Source organism: Ranitomeya imitator, chromosome 1 (genome assembly GCF_032444005.1).
Source record: "Ranitomeya imitator isolate aRanImi1 chromosome 1, aRanImi1.pri, whole genome shotgun sequence".
NCBI lineage: Eukaryota > Metazoa > Chordata > Amphibia > Anura > Dendrobatidae > Ranitomeya > Ranitomeya imitator.
Window position 1 is genome coordinate 375,456,758 of NC_091282.1, and position 19,883 is coordinate 375,476,640.

The 19,883-nt window shown below is 42.7% G+C and overlaps 1 protein-coding gene across 1 annotated transcript; it reads left to right on the top strand.

Moving 5' to 3' along the window:
* Window positions 1-8: 8 nt before the first annotated feature.
* PPP1R3E (protein phosphatase 1 regulatory subunit 3E) lies at window positions 9-19,180 on the top strand. The gene is made up of 2 exons (XM_069761814.1): window positions 9-1,365; window positions 17,903-19,180. Exons 1-2 carry the CDS (start codon window positions 952-954, stop codon window positions 18,395-18,397), a joined length of 909 nt encoding a protein of 302 aa, XP_069617915.1. The 5' UTR covers window positions 9-951; the 3' UTR covers window positions 18,398-19,180.
* Window positions 19,181-19,883: the final 703 nt, after the last annotated feature.

The following is a 19,883-nucleotide window of genomic DNA, read 5'->3' on the forward strand; positions in this document are numbered from 1 at the left end:
GGATGCGGGAGGCGTTGATGGAGCACAGCAGTGATAGAGAGGACACTGGCTGACTGAGGTGGGAGCTGGGCAGCACAGGGCTAAGAGCTGGGCAGCACAGGGCTGAGAGGTGAGAGCTGGGCAGCACAGGGCTAAGAGCTGGGCAGCAGAGGGCTGAGAGGTGTGAGCTGGGCAGCACAGGGCTAAGAGCTGGGCAGCACAGGGCTGAGAGGTGAGAGCTGGGCAGCACAGGGCTAAGAGCTGGGCAGCAGAGGGCTGAGAGGTGTGAGCTGGGCAGCACAGGGCTAAGAGCTGGGCAGCACAGGGCTGAGAGGTGAGAGCTGGGCAGCACAGGGCTAAGAGCTGGGCAGCAGAGGGCTGAGAGGTGTGAGCTGGGCAGCACAGGGCTAAGAGCTGGGCAGCACAGGGCTGAGAGGTGTGAGCTGGGCAGCAGATGGCTAAGAGCTGGGTAGCAGAGGGCTGAGAGGTGTGAGCTGGGCAGTAAAGGGCTGAGAGGTGTGAGCTGCAGCAGAAGTGAGAGCTGGGCAGCACAGGGCTAAGAGCTGGGTAGCAGAGGGATAAGAGCTGGGCAGCACAGGGCTGAGAGGTGTGAGCTGGGCAGCAGAAGTGAGAGCTGGGCAGCACAGGGCTAAGAGCTAGGCAGCAGATGGCTGAGAGGTGTGAGCCGGGCAGCAGAGAGGTGTGAGCTGGGCAGCACAGGGCTAAGAGCTGGGTAGCAGAGGGCTGAGAGGTGCGAGCTGGGCAGCAGAGGTGTGAGCTGGGCAGCAGAGGGCTAAGAGCTGGCTAGCAGAGGGCTGAGAGGTGTGAGCTGCAGCAGAGGGCTGAGAGGTGTGAGCTGGGCAGCTGAGAGGTGTGAGCTGGGCAGCTGAGAGGTGTGAGCTGGACAGCTGAGGGGTGTGAGTTGGGCACTGGAAAGCAGCATGGCACAAGCAATATAGCTTGTTCCACAGAATGTCCCGTCCTTCTCGGCCTCCCTGCGGGGACATCCCCAGAAACCTGAGTTATATTGCCGGGCTGTATGAGCGAGCCTACTACCGCACAGCCAGGCCCAGCTTAGAGGAGCACGATGAGGAAGAAGAAGGGCCATCCTGCCCTGGTCTTTCCTGTACAGTGAAAACCCAGACTGCCCCTCGTAGGTGGCGCTCCAGATCCGCACCCGCGCTGCGCGTGTCTCGGGTGGAACGACACCGTAGTCCAGAAACTAGGAAGAGAGTGCGCTTTGCTGATGCATTGGGATTGGAGCTAGAGTCTGTCCGCCACTTCAGACGGGAGGACCTTCCTTGTATCCCTCAGCATGTCACCTATCGGCTGCAGAAGGAGCTGCTGGAACAACTTGGAGGCTCTTGCATTGCCAGGGAGGACGTGGTATGTGCTGATTTTTATCTTTTTTTCTTCTTAACTACTTTTGCTTATATCCACAAATATGTGACCACTGTGAACAAGAATATTGGATTCTGTCATTTTCCAGCAAATTCACGCAAAAGATACGGGTGCCAAAATTAGTACCATCGTCCCGTAGGAAAATCTTTCCATTTTATCACTCACTGGCAGAGCTTAGAGTCAACAGCTAACAAGAATGATTGTGATGCCTGACTGCTGTATACAACACCTGGGACCATCATAGAAAGGACCTGCATTGTCACTTTTAACCCCAAAGCGGCCAGTCGCATTGGAAGATTTCTCAGTGTGTGAGATGTAATGATACAGCTCTGATCTCCTGGTCTAACCTCCTCCATGAGTCAGTGTGGGGGGAGGGACAGCACACCTGAGTTTAGCTGTCACATAGCACAGAAACCTCTTCCCCACACTGCCTCTCCTGAGAAGAGAGCTCAAAGTCTCACTATCACAATTAAATGTACCAGGTTTTTGCCACATAATCTGAATGCAGTATCATGTAGGGACAAAGACCCTGATTTCAGCAAGTGTAATTGACTAGTCTGCTTGGTGTTGTTTTGATAAAATCACTAATTTATCAACAGATTATCACTAGAAGACTAGTAAACCTGCTGCCCTGTAGTCCTCCATATTTATGAGCTCTGAATACTCCCGCCTCTCCTCTGATTGACAGTTTTCTGCCTATTCACTGTGTACACAGAAAGTTGCCAATCATTGGTGTGAGGGGTTACACAAAGCTAGGCATTCAGAAAACTGATAAATCTACAGCACATAAACCTGTTATCAAAACTACTGCAAACAGCTCATCAATTATACACATGGATACATCACTGGAATCAGGTTCTCTGTACCTACATCATGCTGCTCCCTGATGGATTATGAAAAACCTGGTGACACTTTCCCATAAAGTCTGTTGTGCTCAACGTGTACCCACTGCAGTGAGAGCAGAGCAGGTGTCATTACATCTCACACAGGAGTAGTGCAAAACAGGAAGGCTGCTCCTGTGCTAGCCCCGATCTCACTGCAGAGTGATTAGACGGTGCTTGAGCACAGCAGACATAAATGAGATTATTGACACACTCCATAATCAGGAAAGCTGTTTGAAGGGTTTGTAATGTGACACAGCTAAACTCAGCTGCACTGCCCCCTTCCTTCCCCGCTGACTCATGCAGGAGGTTAGACCAGGAGATCAGAGATCTCACACACTGAGAAATCTGCTGTAATGTATGATGGGGCGTTTTCTTCTTTTCTGTGCGTTTTGTTGCCTGATTATGATTGGTCAGCGTCCTACTGGGAGAAGAAGTACAGGCTCCAGATGAAAACTGTCCGATAACACCCAGTTGGACTTAACACAAAAAGGTAACTCATTAGGTGCCAAATATTTTGATTGATAATATTTCTGCAGCAGAGAGTCAATATTTTAAAAGTAAAATCAAAAGAAAAAGCAAAATATTGACTCTCTTCTAAAGCCATTATTACATCATGTGTCCAATTCAACATAAAAAATTTGGTGAAATGTTCTCTTTAAATACGGTCTTCCAGATCTTGGTCCTAAAACAAGCTTCTATTAGGCTCTGTATTAGGCCCCCTTCATAGGTCCGCTTAAAAAAAAACATATGCTTGAGAAATCCATTTTTACTATCTGTGTGGTTTTCCACTGGCCATCCATGTGTCATCTGTGTGGCTTTTGTATGCAGTCACATACCGGAATAGAATGCAGTATAGAAATTACAGATTTTTAGGTGCTAACAGCTCCCTTGTCACTGTCCGAGGTACCACAACACAAGTCCTAAAGCCAGATTGTGCCTTGGATTATAATAAGTACATGGGGGAGTAGATCTCTCAGATCAGGTCCTCAAACCATACAGTGCCATGAGAAAAGCTGAATTATGGTACAAAAAGTTGGTCATGCACATTGTACAGATGGCACTGTACAATGCTTTTATACTGTTCAGATCTGCAGGCAATATGGGGACCTTCCTTCAGTTTCAGGAGGTAGTCATCAAGGCCCTAATGTTTGGCACTCAAGAAGATGCGGGCCCCAGTACTTCTGAAACTGATGGTGCCGATATCATCCCAGGTCAACATTTTCCAGCAGAGGCTCCCCAAACAGCAAAGAAGGGAAGATCCCAAAAAACAGTGCAGAGTATTGTCCAAGAGGGGGATCCGAAAAGACTTAATTTACCATTGTGAAACCTGCCCTGAGAAACCTGGCCTTTGCATTAAGGACTGCTTTAGAGAGTGCAAATTCATAAAATTTGATTTTACCCTGTTGACACAACATACTTTTATATGCTGATGTACTTTGCTCAACTTACACATACCACCACATTATAAATGTATAGTTGTGCTCAAAAGTTTACATACCCCAGCATAGTTTTTGCTTTCTTGTCCTTTTTTCAGAGAATATGAATGATAACACCAAAACTTTTTCTCCACTCATGGTTAGTGGTTGGGTGAAGCCATTTATTGACAAACTACTGTGTTTTCTCTCTTTTTTTTATCAAGTACTTTTTATTAAGGCATATATCAAAAATGTAATACAGTCTGACACAAACTTCAGACAGATACCAAAATTACAAAGCAGATTGATACATTTTCATTTAACATGAACTTACCCCTTTATCCAGTACCCCCAAACCCCATCCCAATATCCTTTATTATCAAACTGGTACATCTCCTCTTTATAAATTTATACAAAGCTCAGCCGCACAAGTACAATTTCTGCAGAGGTAATTAACCGACTCCCAACCTACGGCAGACGCCACACCCGGACAATCCATCCATCCGCCCCACACATTTTCAGATTTTGTATGTTGACCTCTCTTAACGTATATATTTCTTTCCATGAGGACAATAACATTTATTTTATTCACAAACTCTTTCCTGACGGGCGGTTTTTCATCTAACCAATGCATCGCAATAAGCTTCCTGGCAGCATAAAACAATCTTGCAATAGCCAGTTTCCCACATTCATCCATAGCAATATCATCCATCCAGCCCAGAAGGCAAGTCAACGGGTTACGCCCCACATCTACTCTTGCCACCTCCTGGTCAAGTTTAGCACCTTCACCCAAAAGGGCTGAAGGCGAGAACACGACCACATCATGTGTAGAAGGTCGGCTCCTTCCTCAGAACACCTTGGACATTTGAGTCCCCTCTCAGACCTGCCTTCATCATCCATAACGGGGTCCTGTAAACTCTATAGACTAAATATAGCTGTGACACCCTTTTAGCCTCACTTAAAGAAACCTTGGGAATATATTGTAGTATGGACTCCCACTGAGACTCCGATAAAGGACCCAGATCTGTCATCCATTTTTCCCTCAACATTAACGGATGTCTCAGTAAAAAAGTGTCCAACAGGCCCCTGTACAAGAAGGTGATGAACCCCCTCGTGTTCCTCTGAGGTCCTGTGAGATTCAACAAACCATCTGACTGCAGAACCACACCTGACACTTCGTTTTGTTTATTTAGGGCATGTCTCAGCTGCGGATACTGGAACAACATCTTCTGGCTCAGAGGAAACTAATTCCTGAGCATTTCAAACGTTTTAATAACACCACCTTCGAACAGCTGAGACACGAACCAAATGCCAATGCGCCTCCACTGACCAAATCCCCCGCAATCTCATGAGCTCCATCATTCTAGGGTCAAACCAAACTGACGCATATCGCGTAAAACTCTGTCACCCCCTCCACTGTTTAATTTTCTGCCAAACTTTCCCCATCATAGCTCTGGTTGGGAATTTTTCTTTGTTCAATCTAAATCTACCCCCTTCCATACTAGCTAACAATGGACCCTTCCCCACTATATGTTCAGTGATTATCCCAGCTGATGTATTTTGGCTAGATTCTCCCCAGCCCACCATATGCTGACATTGAGACGCTATGTCATATATCCAGGGGTTAATGATCGCCAAACCACCCTCGTCCTTTGATCTCTGCAGATGCTCTAACTTGATGCGTGCCCGTCCACCCTTCCAAATCAAATCCCTAAATAGAGTATTAATTCTATAAAATTTGCTCTGTGCCAACCATACTGGAGCATTATGCAGTATATAGAGAAGCTGAGGCATAAGTATCATTTTGATCAGATTGACTCTACCTGCCACCGACAGAAATAGTTTCTTCCAGGCGCCAATTTTCTGCTGAAATTTTCCAAGCAGAGTAGTCAGGTTGAGCCGCACATAGTCCTCTATCTTAGCCGAAATTATAATACCTAAGTATTTAAACTCAGAAAATACCCGTAAGGGAATCACAGGATCCACAGTCAGAGGAGCCGCCACGTCCAAGGGGAGCAACACAGACTTGTCCCAGTTAACAGATAGTCCCGAAAGAGCCCCAAATTTAGTAATGCTATGCATAGCCACTTTCAATCTTCCAGAAATAATAATAATACATCGTCAGCGTACAGGGCTATCTTCTCTTCATGACTTCCATATCTATAACCCTTTATATCCCTATCCCTCCGTATCGCCGCCGCCAGGGGCTCTATAGCAATCGCAAACAGCAGAGGAGACAAAGGGCACCCCTGCCGCGCTCCCCTGTACAAAGGAAAATCTTCAGACAAAAGACCATTCACCCGTACCCTAGCTCTCAGAGACGCGTATAACAGCTGCACCCAACTTATGAATTTCTCGCCAATACCCATAGCCTTTATGACCGCCCACAAATACCTCCACTCCACACTCTCAAACGCCTTAGCAGTGTCCAGACACACCACAACCCTCCGACCCATATTATCCGCCTTTACCTGCATATTAAGAAACAATCGCCTGAGGTTATGTGCTGTAGAACTATTGGCCATAGACCCGGATTGATCCCTATGTATTATTGTCGTTATTACTTTATTTAGGCGGTTAGTCAACATCTTAGCCAAGATTTTAACATCTGTCTGTATTTTCTCTTTTCAAATCATAATGACAACCCAAAACATCCAAATGACCCTGATGAAAAGTTTACATACCCCGGTGATTTTGGCCTGATAACATGCACAGAAGGTGACACAAATAGGTTTGAATGGCTACTAAAGGTATCATCCTCACCTGTGACCTGTTTGCTTATAATCATAGCAAAAGGGGTGAATACATATGCACATGCCAATTTTTAGCTATTTAATCGCTTAAATTTAGTTTATGCCTGTATTTTTTCTCACTTCACTTGACCAACTTAAACTACGGTATTTAGTGCTGATGTATCACATACATTGGATTGCAAAAATATTTAAACAGAGATTGTAATGTAAGAAAATAGGTAAAAATTGAAGGGGGTGAATACTTTCGCAAGCCACTGTAACATATTTTTTATGTGTGTTTTTGTATTACTTTGTTAGTAATGGGGGTGTCTGATATAAACCTATCCATTACCAACACGAGGGTTTGATATACGGTAAATGTTTTATGTTTTTTGACAATTCACAGCTGGCATCAACCACAAGCTCCATTATACAGATTGCCAATGTACCAGGCAGACAGACTTGGAGCATATCATGTGAAGCGCCAATTCTGGGGCGGCTGCGGGCTCGTATTTTTAGGCTGGGAAGGGCCCAATAACCATGGACCTTCCCAGACTGATAATATCAGCTGACAGCTGTTGGTTACCAAAAATGGAGGAGACCCTAGGTCATTTTTTCCATTCATTTATTAGGTTAATACATGTACAGTAAGCTACACACGCCAGGCACAAATTACATATCTCACAGTTATCTATCTAAAACGGGTGGGGAATCTTTTTTCTGCCAAGGGTCATTTGGATATTTATAGCTTCATTCGGGGGCCGTACAAATTGCGCTCTAACTCTGCCCACAAAGTATGTCCTGACTCTAGCACTGGTGACGGGATGTAATCTTTCATTGAAACAGGAACACATGGGCTACTTGCACAGTGAACAAGTCTGTAAGAACATGTTCACACACCACCAAGAAACCTGAAGACACAAAAGAGAATGGTAAAACCAAAAACACTCAGTTTGAAAAAATGTTTGCAGTAATCCGCAAGTGCTAGTAAAAGATGTAAATAACAGGGTATTTGGTTGATACGTTTTTTGCAAAAAATGTATACTAAGCTGCTCTACCAATCTTCACGGTATACCCATATCAGAGCAGTCCTAACTAATGTATGCAATCCCTATCTGATGTATTTAAAAACCTGATCATCTGTATATTACCTGTGTGAACAGGGTTCAGAGAGGAAAAATCCATGTGTGCATACAGGACAGAACAGCTTTTGTGCAGCTAGCCCAAGAGGAGTGGTGGAACTCCCCAGTCTTGTAGACACAAGAGAACAATCATGGAAACAGGAACACATGGGCTACTTGCACAGTGAACAAGTCTGTAAGAACATGTTCACACACCACCAAGAAACCTGAAGACACAAAAGAGAATGGTAAAACCAAAAACACTCAGTTTGAAAAAATGTTTGCAGTAATCCGCAAGTGCTAGTAAAAGATGTAAATAACAGGGTATTTGGTTGATACGTTTTTTGCAAAAAATGTATACTAAGCTGCTCTACCAATCTTCACGGTATACCCATATCAGAGCAGTCCTAACTAATGTATGCAATCCCTATCTGATGTATTTAAAAACCTGATCATCTGTATATTACCTGTGTGAACAGGGTTCAGAGAGGAAAAATCCATGTGTGCATACAGGACAGAACAGCTTTTGTGCAGCTAGCCCAAGAGGAGTGGTGGAACTCCCCAGTCTTGTAGACACAAGAGAACAATCATGGAAACAGGAACACATGGGCTACTTGCACAGTGAACAAGTCTGTAAGAACATGTTCACACACCACCAAGAAACCTGAAGACACAAAAGAGAATGGTAAAACCAAAAACACTCAGTTTGAAAAAATGTTTGCAGTAATCCGCAAGTGCTAGTAAAAGATGTAAATAACAGGGTATTTGGTTGATACGTTTTTTGCAAAAAATGTATACTAAGCTGCTCTACCAATCTTCACGGTATACCCATATCAGAGCAGTCCTAACTAATGTATGCAATCCCTATCTGATGTATTTAAAAACCTGATCATCTGTATATTACCTGTGTGAACAGGGTTCAGAGAGGAAAAATCCATGTGTGCATACAGGACAGAACAGCTTTTGTGCAGCTAGCCCAAGAGGAGTGGTGGAACTCCCCAGTCTTGTAGACACAAGAGAACAATCATGGAAACAGGAACACATGGGCTACTTGCACAGTGAACAAGTCTGTAAGAACATGTTCACACACCACCAAGAAACCTGAAGACACAAAAGAGAATGGTAAAACCAAAAACACTCAGTTTGAAAAAATGTTTGCAGTAATCCGCAAGTGCTAGTAAAAGATGTAAATAACAGGGTATTTGGTTGATACGTTTTTTGCAAAAAATGTATACTAAGCTGCTCTACCAATCTTCACGGTATACCCATATCAGAGCAGTCCTAACTAATGTATGCAATCCCTATCTGATGTATTTAAAAACCTGATCATCTGTATATTACCTGTGTGAACAGGGTTCAGAGAGGAAAAATCCATGTGTGCATACAGGACAGAACAGCTTTTGTGCAGCTAGCCCAAGAGGAGTGGTGGAACTCCCCAGTCTTGTAGACACAAGAGAACAATCATGGAAACAGGAACACATGGGCTACTTGCACAGTGAACAAGTCTGTAAGAACATGTTCACACACCACCAAGAAACCTGAAGACACAAAAGAGAATGGTAAAACCAAAAACACTCAGTTTGAAAAAATGTTTGCAGTAATCCGCAAGTGCTAGTAAAAGATGTAAATAACAGGGTATTTGGTTGATACGTTTTTTGCAAAAAATGTATACTAAGCTGCTCTACCAATCTTCACGGTATACCCATATCAGAGCAGTCCTAACTAATGTATGCAATCCCTATCTGATGTATTTAAAAACCTGATCATCTGTATATTACCTATGTGAACAGGGTTCAGAGAGGAAAAATCCATGTGTGCATACAGGACAGAACAGCTTTTGTGCAGCTAGCCCAAGAGGAGTGGTGGAACTCCCCAGTCTTGTAGACACAAGAGAACAATCATGGAAACAGGAACACATGGGCTACTTGCACAGTGAACAAGTCTGTAAGAACATGTTCACACACCACCAAGAAACCTGAAGACACAAAAGAGAATGGTAAAACCAAAAACACTCAGTTTGAAAAAATGTTTGCAGTAATCCGCAAGTGCTAGTAAAAGATGTAAATAACAGGGTATTTGGTTGATACGTTTTTTGCAAAAAATGTATACTAAGCTGCTCTACCAATCTTCACGGTATACCCATATCAGAGCAGTCCTAACTAATGTATGCAATCCCTATCTGATGTATTTAAAAACCTGATCATCTGTATATTACCTGTGTGAACAGGGTTCAGAGAGGAAAAATCCATGTGTGCATACAGGACAGAACAGCTTTTGTGCAGCTAGCCCAAGAGGAGTGGTGGAACTCCCCAGTCTTGTAGACACAAGAGAACAATCATGGAAACAGGAACACATGGGCTACTTGCACAGTGAACAAGTCTGTAAGAACATGTTCACACACCACCAAGAAACCTGAAGACACAAAAGAGAATGGTAAAACCAAAAACACTCAGTTTGAAAAAATGTTTGCAGTAATCCGCAAGTGCTAGTAAAAGATGTAAATAACAGGGTATTTGGTTGATACGTTTTTTGCAAAAAATGTATACTAAGCTGCTCTACCAATCTTCACGGTATACCCATATCAGAGCAGTCCTAACTAATGTATGCAATCCCTATCTGATGTATTTAAAAACCTGATCATCTGTATATTACCTGTGTGAACAGGGTTCAGAGAGGAAAAATCCATGTGTGCATACAGGACAGAACAGCTTTTGTGCAGCTAGCCCAAGAGGAGTGGTGGAACTCCCCAGTCTTGTAGACACAAGAGAACAATCATGGAAACAGGAACACATGGGCTACTTGCACAGTGAACAAGTCTGTAAGAACATGTTCACACACCACCAAGAAACCTGAAGACACAAAAGAGAATGGTAAAACCAAAAACACTCAGTTTGAAAAAATGTTTGCAGTAATCCGCAAGTGCTAGTAAAAGATGTAAATAACAGGGTATTTGGTTGATACGTTTTTTGCAAAAAATGTATACTAAGCTGCTCTACCAATCTTCACGGTATACCCATATCAGAGCAGTCCTAACTAATGTATGCAATCCCTATCTGATGTATTTAAAAACCTGATCATCTGTATATTACCTGTGTGAACAGGGTTCAGAGAGGAAAAATCCATGTGTGCATACAGGACAGAACAGCTTTTGTGCAGCTAGCCCAAGAGGAGTGGTGGAACTCCCCAGTCTTGTAGACACAAGAGAACAATCATGGAAACAGGAACACATGGGCTACTTGCACAGTGAACAAGTCTGTAAGAACATGTTCACACACCACCAAGAAACCTGAAGACACAAAAGAGAATGGTAAAACCAAAAACACTCAGTTTGAAAAAATGTTTGCAGTAATCCGCAAGTGCTAGTAAAAGATGTAAATAACAGGGTATTTGGTTGATACGTTTTTTGCAAAAAATGTATACTAAGCTGCTCTACCAATCTTCACGGTATACCCATATCAGAGCATATCAGAGTGTTTTTGGTTTTACCATTCTCTTTTGTGTCTTCAGGTTTCTTGGTGGTGTGTGAACATGTTCTTACAGACTTGTTCACTGTGCAAGTAGCCCATGTGTTCCTGTTTCCATGATTGTTCTCTTGTGTCTACAAGACTGGGGAGTTCCACCACTCCTCTTGGGCTAGCTGCACAAAAGCTGTTCTGTCCTGTATGCACACATGGATTTTTCCTCTCTGAACCCTGTTCACACAGGTAATATACAGATGATCAGGTTTTTAAATACATCAGATAGGGATTGCATACATTAGTTAGGACTGCTCTGATATGGGTATACCGTGAAGATTGGTAGAGCAGCTTAGTATACATTTTTTGCAAAAAACGTATCAACCAAATACCCTGTTATTTACATCTTTTACTAGCACTTGCGGATTACTGCAAACATTTTTTCAAACTGAGTGTTTTTGGTTTTACCATTCTCTTTTGTGTCTTCAGGTTTCTTGGTGGTGTGTGAACATGTTCTTACAGACTTGTTCACTGTGCAAGTAGCCCATGTGTTCCTGTTTCCATGATTGTTCTCTTGTGTCTACAAGACTGGGGAGTTCCACCACTCCTCTTGGGCTAGCTGCACAAAAGCTGTTCTGTCCTGTATGCACACATGGATTTTTCCTCTCTGAACCCTGTTCACACAGGTAATATACAGATGATCAGGTTTTTAAATACATCAGATAGGGATTGCATACATTAGTTAGGACTGCTCTGATATGGGTATACCGTGAAGATTGGTAGAGCAGCTTAGTATACATTTTTTGCAAAAAACGTATCAACCAAATACCCTGTTATTTACATCTTTTACTAGCACTTGCGGATTACTGCAAACATTTTTTCAAACTGAGTGTTTTTGGTTTTACCATTCTCTTTTGTGTCTTCAGGTTTCTTGGTGGTGTGTGAACATGTTCTTACAGACTTGTTCACTGTGCAAGTAGCCCATGTGTTCCTGTTTCCATGATTGTTCTCTTGTGTCTACAAGACTGGGGAGTTCCACCACTCCTCTTGGGCTAGCTGCACAAAAGCTGTTCTGTCCTGTATGCACACATGGATTTTTCCTCTCTGAACCCTGTTCACACAGGTAATATACAGATGATCAGGTTTTTAAATACATCAGATAGGGATTGCATACATTAGTTAGGACTGCTCTGATATGGGTATACCGTGAAGATTGGTAGAGCAGCTTAGTATACATTTTTTGCAAAAAACGTATCAACCAAATACCCTGTTATTTACATCTTTTACTAGCACTTGCGGATTACTGCAAACATTTTTTCAAACTGAGTGTTTTTGGTTTTACCATTCTCTTTTGTGTCTTCAGGTTTCTTGGTGGTGTGTGAACATGTTCTTACAGACTTGTTCACTGTGCAAGTAGCCCATGTGTTCCTGTTTCCATGATTGTTCTCTTGTGTCTACAAGACTGGGGAGTTCCACCACTCCTCTTGGGCTAGCTGCACAAAAGCTGTTCTGTCCTGTATGCACACATGGATTTTTCCACTCTGAACCCTGTTCACACAGGTAATATACAGATGATCAGGTTTTTAAATACATCAGATAGGGATTGCATACATTAGTTAGGACTGCTCTGATATGGGTATACCGTGAAGATTGGTAGAGCAGCTTAGTATACATTTTTTGCAAAAAACGTATCAACCAAATACCCTGTTATTTACATCTTTTACTAGCACTTGCGGATTACTGCAAACATTTTTTCAAACTGAGTGTTTTTGGTTTTACCATTCTCTTTTGTGTCTTCTGTAATCTTTCATTGCTTGCGCCTCAGCTCTCAGTAGTGACGTGACCACTGCTTGGTCACAGAGCAAAACAAAATGAATGGGCCAGTGACCATTAAAATACCACTGCCGCTTAAGTACTGCGATCACCAGGAATCTGCCCAGGGGCCAGAAAAAGGTTATCAAGGGCCTGAGGTTCCCCACCCCTGATCTAAAATATGAAAAGGGAGGCAGCACTTTAATATACAGTAGATGCAAAAAATGTGGACTTTATTTATCCCAGATGGCAACATTTCGGCTCGCAGAACCTTTCTCAAGCCATCTGGGTTAAATAAAGTATTCATTCTTTGCATCTATATGAGAGTGCTGCCTCAGTTTTCATGTTTTGTATACTTTCTACAAACTGGATGGTTGTTTGGAGGCCTGGCAATCATTGTAATTGAGTAATTGTGGTGCTGTTCTATTTTTTTCCAACTACTGTATCTATTCCATATCTATCATCTAATTATCTATGTATCTATGTGTCTATATCTATCTTTGCACATCTAACATCTAAAAATGTATCCTTTCTCTTGTGCAGTTTATTCCAATACATTTCACACAGATGACACACGGATTACACACGTATGTCATCTCGTACATGTGTGCTATGTGTTGTCATCTGTGCTGCCAGAAAAAAACAGACAGTCTACCTGTGGGTCACACTGACATGTAAGCAGCCCAATAGATTATAATGGGTGTGCGTGTCTCCGGTATGTGTGAAAACAGACGCCGCATGTACCGGAAACACAGAAGTGTGAAGAAACACAGAAGTGTGAAGGGGGCCTTATGGAAATTGGCATGGTTTTTCCATTGAAAAAAAATCTCTGTGTGCAGAAGAAAATACTTAGATATGTTTTGTAGCTTTGTCCTGCTTTGTAAATGTGCAAATACACCTCAGTCAAAAAATCACCAAATATACATACAGTGGGGCAAAAAAGTATTTAGTCAGTCAGCAATAGTGCAAGTTCCACCACTTAAAAAGATGAGAGGCGTCTGTAATTTACATCATAGGTAGACCTCAACTATGGGAGACAAACTGAGAAAAAAAATCCAGAAAATCACATTGTCTGTTTTTTTAACATTTTTTTTGCATATTATGGTGGAAAATAAGTATTTGGTCAGAAACAAACAATCAAGATTTCTGGCTCTCACAGACCTGTAACTTCTTCATTAAGAGTCTCCTCTTTCCTCCACTCATTGCCTGTAGTAATGGCACCTGTTTAAACTTGTTATCAGTATAAAAAGACACCTGTGCACACCCTCAAACAGTCTGACTCCAAACTCCACTATGGTGAAGACCAAAGAGCTGTCAAAGGACACCAGAAACAAAATTGTAGCCCTGCACCAGGCTGGGAAGACTGAATCTGCAATAGCCAACCAGCTTGGAGTGAAGAAATCAACAGTGGGAGCAATAATTAGAAAATGGAAGACATACAAGACCACTGATAATCTCCCTCGATCTGGGGCTCCACGCAAAATCCCACCCCGTGGGGTCAGAATGATCACAAGAACGGTGAGCAAAAATCCCAGAACCACGCGGGGGGACCTAGTGAATGAACTGCAGAGAGCTGGGACCAATGTAACAAGGCCTACCATAAGTAACACACTACGCCACCATGGACTCAGATCCTGCAGTGCCAGACGTGTCCCACTGCTTAAGCCAGTACATGTCCGGGCCCATCTGAAGTTTGCTAGAGAGCATTTGGATGATCCAGAGGAGTTTTGGGAGAATGTCCTATGGTCTGATGAAACCAAACTGGAACTGTTTGGTAGAAACACAACTTGTCGTGTTTGGAGGAAAAAGAATACTGAGTTGCATCCATCAAACACCATACCTACTGTAAAGCATGGTGGTGGAAACATCATGCTTTGGGGCTGTTTCTCTGCAAAGGGGCCAGGACGACTGATCCGGGTACATGAAAGAATGAATGGGGCCATGTATCGTGAGATTTTGAGTGCAAACCTCCTTCCATCAGCAAGGGCATTGAAGATGAAACGTGGCTGGGTCTTTCAACATGACAATGATCCAAAGCACACCGCCAGGGCAATGAAGGACTGGCTTCGTAAGAAGCATTTCAAGGTCCTGGAGTGGCCTAGCCAGTCTCCAGATCTCAACCCTATAGAAAACCTTTGGAGGGAGTTGAAAGTCCGTGTTGCCAAGCGAAAAGCCAAAAACATCACTGCTCTAGAGGAGATCTGCATGGAGGAATGGGCCAACATACCAACAACAGTGTATGGCAACCTTGTGAGGACTTACAGAAAACGTTTGACCTCTGTCATTGCCAACAAAGGATATATTACAAAGTATTGAGATGAAATTTTGTTTCTGACCAAATACTTATTTTCCACCATAATATGCAAAAAAAATGTTAAAAAAACAGACAATGTGATTTTCTGGATTTTTTTTTCTCAGTTTGTCTCCCATAGTTGAGGTCTACCTATGATGTAAATTACAGACGCCTCTCATCTTTTTAAGTGGTGGAACTTGCACTATTGCTGACTGACTAAATACTTTTTTGCCCCACTGTACACTCCTAATTCAGCCGAGTGTGCATTTTCTTAGTACGGAGAAAGGAATAGGCTCTGGTGGCAGTTAAGTACCTATAAAACAAAGGATAGGGCATGTTATATAGGCATCCTTCTCCTGACATTTAGTCAGGAGGGGAAGAGTCAGGACAACACTATTAGCATTAGGTGGTTTGCCGGTTCCAACAATCTTTGTGAGCTTTGTTTCACAGGTGTGTCAGATGCTCCATACAGTCGCTCTGCATCTAGCTGTAGAAGGTCTCTGCATTTGGCATTGCAGACACCTTCTTAATCCTTCTGACTTTTGGACCCAGTGGCAACCACCCTCCAGCTTGAACACACCTGGACCTGGGTGTTTATAGACTCTCAGTCTGCTTCAGGGAGTCGCCGATGATATTCACTATTTTCCCTTGTGAAGACTTGGAGCTATAGCAGTCGGCTACCTTCCTCTATGATGCTGTTGGAGGACGTTTGGTGTTACCTCGGAGTCTGCTCAAGCTAAGTTGCTTCCCCTTGTTTGTCTACCTTCTCTTTAGTGAACAGTGGGGACTAACCAGTGCTTATCCCCCCTTTCTTATTCAAGGCCTAGCTCTAGGGATATACAGGGCTTAGGTTCTTACTCGGCGATTGGTGTGGAACCAATATAGGGACGGTAGGAGAGGCAGGGTGCTATCAGATCTGCCTAGGGGTCTCCACACCCCTTTCCCTAGCATTTGGCTTCCTACCCCATCATGTTGCACGTAGTCTTCCCACACTGTCCGTGACACTTGGCCATTGTTCATCTTAGAGGTATGGCTTTCTTAAGAGTTTGATTTTCAGTTCTGCTAGTTTTGCACAACATCCTGAGAGGTTTGACTGGTAACAGCCTACTCAATTGCTCTGCATCACGACCACAGGAATACTGATGCACTAGGTTTTTCTCACATGGAGTCATACATGGTTTTACATTTTACAGACTTAGTGTCCGTGATTCTTTGCTTTACCCTGTCCGTAGCACCTGTGCATAAAAGTAGTAATGATATCACAAAAAAACTCCACTCTCAAGCTGCAAAATGCATTTAACAGGCAAACTGAAAGCTTGTGGGACATGAGCTCCTGCTTTGCCTATTAAATGTAACTTTAGTGGAAGAAAATAAAAAGAATGATTTTACAGATGGTGAATGGCGCTTCATTGCTTTAATGTATATGTGCTGTCAATCTAATACTCAACCTTTTCTATCAATTGATTCTGCCAAGGTATGAAAGAACATTTAACAAGGCGTGAAAGCTATTACGATAGATCAGGGTCATGCACATGATGCATTTTGAGTCTGAACAAGCTCTTAGGCTACTTTCACACTAACGTTAACTGCAATCCGTCACAATGCGTCGTTTTGCAGAAAAAACGCATCCTGCAAAAGTGCTTGCAGGATGCGTTTTTTCCCCATAGACTTGTATTGACGACGCATCGCGACGGATTGCCACACGTCGCATCCGTCGTGCGACGGATGCGTCGTGCTTTGGCGGACCGTCGGGAGCAAAAAACGCTACATGTAACGTTTTTTGCTCCTGACGGACCGCTTTTTCCGACCGCGCATGCGCGGCCGGAACTCTGCCCCCACCTCCCTGCACCTCACAATGGGGCAGCGGATGCATTGCGACGGGGAGATTCCAACGCTAGTGTGAAAGTAGCTTTGCTTGTAAAGTGGCGTAAAATGGCATTCATAGGAGACTGTACTTTGCAAACAGGTTTTTTTTATTCTATTTTCTGTAGGATTCTGAATGGATTCCCCAGAATAAAATGTGGTTGCTCCTTTGTGCAATATGCTTCTAGGGGGAAACCTCATGTGCTGTGTGGTCTAGTAGTACGAATGTCTAAGGACTCTGTGTGTCATTATACATCGGCTTCTCCATTTTCGTGGCGCCTTAAGATTCCAGCTGCTAGACCCCCACTGATCTGACTTTAATGTCTGAGTGGCTTTTTCTTAAATAACATTTTTATGTGTTTTTAGGGATAGGAACATATTTATTAGTTAAAATACAAAAAAAGTTTCTTGTTTTGTTAACCATAAGTATGAAGTATGTGTTCTGTTCCAGGCTGCAATGGCTTCAGATCAAAGTTGGATGGTTCTTTAACAGTTCCAAGAATAGTACGTCAGTCACATGAGGTTAACAGCGTGCACTTTTATTACTGAGCTGGGACTTTCCTTTCTGGAAAATTTCCACGCAAACCGCTTTTTAGTCCTTTGAATAGTTGCTGATGTGATCACACATTAACCCAATCCATATGGTTTTATTATTGATATTTTCCTCACTAAATTGCTGCTTTGAAACAATACAAATCAGAATTATGCCCCACAATCTGATGGGGGTGGGCTGCTTTTATACCAGCTAACATAACTTTTGGTAAGTTCAATACAGACTAGCACATTTAAGACTTTAATCTGTGAATATATTATTTCCTATGCATGACCACCTGTGTTTCCATATTATGGCCTGGGATTACACTTTTTAGATAAGCAGGACTATTATTATTTGATGCTTTTAATACACATCAAAGTATTCCTAACTTCTAGTTCTGGCTGTTTTTCAGAGTTGGTGCGAAGCTCGACATGCTTTATCCCCATCGTGGATAGTAGAGCGCGGAACATTGGAGAAACAAAGCTGGGAGCGAAGTGCATGGGATCAAGAGACATGGGATCAGCGTGTGTGTCTGCAGAGCATGCGCTGTGAGAGCTGTTTTTTGTGGGGTTCAGTTAGAGTTCTGGATCTGGCTTATGAAAAAAGAGTCACCGTGCGATATTCTCTTAACAAATGGCTCTCTTACCAAGATACACATGCTCTATACGCTGCTCGTCTGTGCCATGGTGGACCTGGGCATCCTGGCACAGATCTCTTTACCTTTCGTCTTCCTCTTCCACAACTGGACCAACCACAGTCTTCATCACTAGAGTTTGCTGTTTGCTATCAAGTAGGAGATCAAGAATTTTGGGACAATAACACAGGCAGAAATTACAGTCTTGTTCGACCTGAAACTGGGTCTTCACGAACTCAAGAATCTGAGAATGGGTGGATACATTTCATATAATAAAGACCAGAGAGAATCTGCTCTGCTTACCCAGAATTTACCTTTTTGTCTTAAAGTAACACCAAAGATAAAATAATCTCCGTTAATGAAAGTACTTCTAAAAAAGGATGAGAGACTAGACTGCTTCTGCTTGGGCAAGGACATTAAAATTCTCAAGACGTAATATAGGGCTGTAACTCATAGTAGCTGATCACACATCTTAATTTATTAATATAATACATCTGTGTTTCGCAGTCTTAATACGGACTACTATGCTGCAAGTCTCCAGTGGCCAGCCCAAGGGTCATGGTGTGTTCTCACAAGGTGGAACTGGCCATACAAATCTAATTTCTCTTGATAAAGAATATATAGAAATGCGCATGTTTCCTTAAGCACAGTTGCCTAATATGTTGGAAGTTAATAGATAATGCATAAGTCAGACAACTTCCTTGCTCCTTCACGACTCCATGCCTCACACATGAAGGTCATCCTTTAGTTATCTTGTGACACATCATTAAGCATTACAGAAGCCTTGATTTTAGTTGGAGCACCATCATCATAGCTTGGAAATATGGAAATCTCTGCAAAGTGACGGGGTTGATGGTGGGGGGTCAAGGCTAACACAGTTCCACAAGACTGGACATACATGAAGAGGAATCTAGTCTTCTGAACTAATGACAGTAAAGCACAAGACGGCTTAAATTATTAGGTTTTCCGTAGAATATGCTGCTTTCTAGAGGAAAAAAAAGCTGAACTAAATTATTATATGCTCTATTTATGTGAAATAATAATATTAAGACATTATATGAGTGTAATCATTGTTCATTATATGTGCAGATCACAGACTTTAAACTAATACCTCAGTACTTAAAGAGACTCTATCACCTGAATTTGGAGGGAACAATCTTCAGCCATAGGGGCGGGTTTTTCGGCTGTTTGATTCACCCTTTTCTTACCCGCTGACTGCATGCAGACTGCAATATTGGATTGAAGTTCATTCTATGTCCTCCATAGTACATGCCTGCGCAAGGCAAGATTGCCTTGTGCAGGCATGTACTACGGAGGACAGAGAATGAACTTCAATCCAATATTGCAGCCAGCGTGTAAGGAAAGGGTGAATCAAACACCCGAAAACCCCGCCCCTATGGCTGAAGATTGTTCCCTCCAAATTCAGGTGACAGAGTCCCTTTAAATATGTTGAATGTCACAATGGACATAGATTTTAATACTGATATTTTGTGAGAAAATCACTATCAGACCTGAAAGGGAGAGATTGAAAAAAACCGAGCTGAACAAAAAATATTACCGTAATTTACATTTAGGGTAAAGAAGTGAACTCTTTGTATTCCGATTGTTACATATTGTCTTTGTGGTATTGTAATCAGTATGGACTGTAGTTTCATTAGATTTGTTTACATTTTTGTGGATGTGTGACCAAATTTTGCCTTACTGGTAATCTAACAGGGAGTAGTTTTATGAACCAAGACAAGTGCTGAAAATGGCAAGG

Coding starts and splice junctions, on each gene's coding strand:
- PPP1R3E (XM_069761814.1), top strand. CDS start 952: ATGTCCCGTCCTTCTCGGCCTCCCTGCGGGGACATCCCCAGAAACCTG. Junction 1,366..17,902: donor GCATTGCCAGGGAGGACGTG/GTATGTGCTGAT, acceptor GCTGTTTTTCAG/AGTTGGTGCGAAGCTCGACA.